Source organism: Solanum stenotomum, chromosome 1 (genome assembly GCF_019186545.1).
Source record: "Solanum stenotomum isolate F172 chromosome 1, ASM1918654v1, whole genome shotgun sequence".
In the NCBI taxonomy this organism is placed as follows: Eukaryota; Viridiplantae; Streptophyta; class Magnoliopsida; order Solanales; family Solanaceae; genus Solanum; species Solanum stenotomum.
In genome coordinates this window covers 35,854,177-35,858,580 of record NC_064282.1, presented here as the reverse complement: position 1 = coordinate 35,858,580, position 4,404 = coordinate 35,854,177, and the positions used below count along the sequence as shown (strand labels likewise).

At 34.9% G+C, this 4,404-nt stretch overlaps 1 protein-coding gene across 2 annotated transcripts; it reads left to right on the top strand.

Moving 5' to 3' along the window:
• Positions 1-1,398: 1,398 nt before the first annotated feature.
• LOC125876776 (pentatricopeptide repeat-containing protein At3g06430, chloroplastic-like) lies at positions 1,399-3,354 on the top strand. 2 transcript variants are annotated; one of them, XM_049558032.1, is made up of 3 exons: positions 1,399-1,819; positions 1,981-2,820; positions 2,908-3,354. In XM_049558032.1, exons 1-3 carry the CDS (start codon positions 1,469-1,471, stop codon positions 3,124-3,126), a joined length of 1,410 nt encoding a protein of 469 aa, XP_049413989.1. In that variant the 5' UTR covers positions 1,399-1,468; the 3' UTR covers positions 3,127-3,354. The 2 variants fall into 2 exon arrangements, with proteins under 2 accessions (XP_049413989.1, XP_049413982.1); XM_049558025.1 differs by having other exon boundaries at positions 1,981-3,354.
• Positions 3,355-4,404: the final 1,050 nt, after the last annotated feature.

Genomic DNA, 4,404 nt, shown 5'->3' with positions numbered 1-4,404 from the left:
AATAAAAGGTTGAAAAAAAGAATTAGATAGACAACATATATTAAAAATTGAAAACATATAAATAATAAATGGACCCAAATGAGGTCAAACTTTATGGCTAATAAAGTAGTAGGTAATTAATGATGTTAAATTGTCCAATATTATAAATTTTAAAGGTACAATTATAAAAGAAGAATGTACAACACTATCAAGCACATATCATCCAACACTTGACATGTGCTAAGTAGTAGATATTCCCACTTATTATATATAGNCTTGAAATTTTATTAAATTGACAAAAATACCCTTGGTCGTCCTGGTCGTCTTCACCTTTCTATATAATAGAAAATAATAAAATAAATGGCAATCACCACACAGCTGGTCAACATGTCAGCTTAGGGTCTTTAAAAATAATTTTGAGGGCAATATGGTCATTTTTTGTTACTTTTTGTGCATTGTCTTGCTTGAGAAGGGGACTTATTTGTTTTTTGGGGTTTCAAATGACAAAACTATCCTGAACTTCTACTCAATGCCTCGTAACTCCCACCTTTTGCAATATGATCCCTACAAGGCATTTTGATAAATTTGCTAATAATGACAAAATATTGTTGCCCAAAATTAATCTCATTGTACTTTCCATATAATCTTTTTGCACACTTGGACCAACTTGCCTATATCATCATTCATCATTATATATTATTTAACCATTTCGCAACTAAAAAAAATAAAAATTAACAAATGTTAGAATCGTTAGCTTACATGGTTCAATTTATACTACTCACTTTCTTTTTTAGTCGGTTTTTATATGATTGTTATATTTCTATATTTGGTAATAATTTAACTTTAAAATGCTAATTTATTCATAATGAAATGATTTATAGTCATACAAATATTTATAACTTATTTTAGACTGTAAGTTTCATAAATTTCTATTTTGTTTAAACTTCATGTTAAATCAAACTACATTACATAAATTGGGGTTAGAAGCAGACACCCCTTCTCGACATATCTGCTTCTAGCTGAGCATTTTTATGAAATGTATGTGCTTTCTTCGTTTTAATTTGTTTGTTTTATTTTTCTTTTTAGTTTGCTATATATTTGAAAATTATATAAAAAAAATATTCTATAAATCACAATAATTAACAATTTAAAATATTTTAAAGATATATATATATATAAACAATTTGATTGCCTCTTAAAATTCTATGTGTGCCACTTCCATCGGGATAGTGGGAGTAATGCATATTATTTTAAAAAATTTAAATCACCATAAATAACAACTCCAATAAAAATTTGAAATTACTCTCTAATTTTCATCTATATCACATAACTTGAGATATCACGAATAATATATGTTGGGCCGTGCTCCTATATCTAGTATAGTATATATAATTAGGGAAAACAACACAATGTATCCAATTACAGGGAGCATTTTGCAGGAGATATTTTGAGAGTGGAGCTCTGCCATTTCACATGAGAGAGTAGAGGAATGACGAGGGCTTCCTTTACTTTATCTTCCTCTTCTTCGCTTATCCCCTCTCCGACTTCTATTGGTGGTCGCCGTCGTATCATCACCGGCGCCGGCGTCGGCCTTTGCTGCGCTGTGGCCGCCACAAGCTCTTCTTCTAGGATTGCATTTGAGAAGAAGAAACAGTGGAAAGAAGGTGAATACCCAGGTTTCTCTGAAGTTTCCGTTTCCCACCTGAACAACAAGAAGGGGAGGAGGACCCCTATTAACAAAAAAATCCATAGAAAGAATACCGCTAATCCTTGGGTCAAATCTGTTCCTGAAGCTCTTTCTGATTGCATTGATAAAAAGCAATGGCAACAAGCCCTTCAGGTCTTCTTTTTCATTTAATTAGGAGGATTATTGAATTTATTTTATTTTTTAGTGGTGTTTGTCGAAAAATTTATTGAGTAATGGGTGGAAACTTTAACTGTCTATACTTTTTCTACTTGTAAACATATGGATTGAGTCAGGCTATATTTTTGTACCTCTAGGTATTTGAGATGTTAAAGAAGCAACCTTTTTATCAACCAAAAGAAGGTACTTACATGAGGCTCCTTGTTCTTCTTGGAAGATGTGGGCAACCAGGACAGGCTCAACAGCTTTTTGATTCAATGATTGAAGAGGGACTCGAACCTACTTCAGAACTTTATACGGCCTTGATTGGTGCTTATTGTAGAAGCAACATACTTGACAAGGCATTTTCTCTTCTTCATGCCATGATTGACCTACCTCATTGTCACCCAGATGTTTACACTTACAGTATATTAATCAAGGCATGTGTAGACGCTAGCCGATTTGATTTGGTTGAGTCACTTTATGAACAAATGTCTTATCGTTCCATAGTTCCTAATACTGTCACTCAGAATATAGTCTTGAGTGGTTATGGTAGAGCAAGCAAGTATGCAGAAATGGAGAAAGTGCTTTTAGGGATGCTAGAAAGTGCTGACAGCAAACCTGATGTATGGACTATGAACACTATCCTGAGCATATTTGGCAACAAGGGGCTGATTGAAATGATGGAGAGATGGTATGAAAAAATCCGTAATTTTGGGATTGAGCCTGAAACACGAACATTTAATATCCTCATTGGTGCTTATGGGAAGAAAAAGATGTATGATAAAATGTCATCTGTAATGGAGTACATGCGTAAACTCTCATATCCATGGACCACATCAACATACAATAATGTCATTGAGGCGTTCTCAGATGCAGGTGAGGCAAAGCATATGGAATACACCTTTGATCAAATGCGTGCCGAAGGGATGAAAGCTGACACCAAGACCTTTTGCTGTCTTGTCAGGGGATATGCAAATGCAGGCCTTTTTCATAAGGTGATCAGCACTGTCCAGTTAGCTGGGAAATTGGAGATCCCTGAAAACACTTCCTTATTCAATTCTGTTATTTATGCGTGTGCAAAGGCCGAGGACGTAATGGAGATGGAGAGGGTTTTCAAGCGAATGAAAGATAAGCAATGTCGACCTGATCTCATGACTTACTCTCCTATGATTAATGCATACCAGAAAGAAGGCATGACAGACAAAGTTTATGATTTGGAACAAGAAAAGCTCATGATGGTTGCCATTCACTCCAATGACAGCCACAATGATGAAGAAAAGCTAGAGCTGCTGCCTACTTGAAAGTTAATTATGCAATATCTGTGAACAATGCATCCAAGCTACATCTTTGTTTGTTTTATATAGAACTTAGATTGCCTAGATCATCTAGCTGTTTTTCTGAAACTAATAATTGTCCACTGTCATTGAGTTTATGAAGTTAAGAGGTGACCTAGGTATGACTAAACACTTATTACTGATGATTATTTCTGGTGTACATCAAATTGAAATGGATATTTTGTTTTCTGTTTATATTATTGGTTTCTAACTTTTGGCATCAGGACCATCCTTTTCTCCCAAATCTGAACTGGTATGTGAATAAAATTTGTTATTTGAAGTTCAAGCAGGTTGTGCTCTGCTCTCCCTGTACTTCAAGTTTCTGGGGCTTTTTCCAATGTTTAATATAATGGATTTCTTGGTAAGTAGTTCCTCTCTTTGTTATCATTTATTAGTTTATGTTTTTTTGGGGGCTGAGAGTATTGTTTGTGTTGCCAAAAGCAACTGAAATTCATTAGCTACAAGAAACCCGTCCACAGGAACATGGAGGATTCACCTTCTCCCCGCAAAGGGAAACTAACATGAAGGATACATCTTCTCAAAAATAACATGGAAGATGCACCTTCTCCCATAGAGAAAAAACTCCCTCTCAGTAGTGTAACAGCTGCGAGATGCATTATAAAGTTCTCCTTTGTGGCTAAACAACTATTGTTTGAAGTTAATAGAAGTTTGAGGGAAGTACATTTACCTTCTTTGAAGTTGGATCCTAACACATTCTTACTTTGTTATATTAATTGTCAAGAAATGGACCTTTGATTTGACTCCATCCAAAAATTGGCTCATGAAGTGGAAAATTCGAAGGACCATAGAAGGATGCCAACTACCCATCACACAACTGATGTGGATCTTCTAGTCCCCCCCTGCACTTCCAAATCTGGATATCTAGAGCATTTACAATATAATTTGAGACCCTAAAATAGGGTAAACCAAGAATTGGATGGGTCGACTTTGATATAGGGGTGCGCATCGGTCGGTTCGGTTCGGTTTTAGGTGTTATTGGTTCGGTTTATCGGTTTTCGGTTTGTAAATACTTCAAACCGATAACCAAACCAATAACATATTTCTTATCGGTTTTTGGTTAATCGGTTTATGGTACTTAAAGGTTCGGTTTTCGGTTTAACCAATAAGAAAATACCATATGATTTTTCCAACATTTGGCATGAAAGTAATAATCATAAAAGTAACAATCATTTTTCTTGCAAGTTTAGACACTAGACACATTCAAAGGAAAAAGTGTGAAAGTAA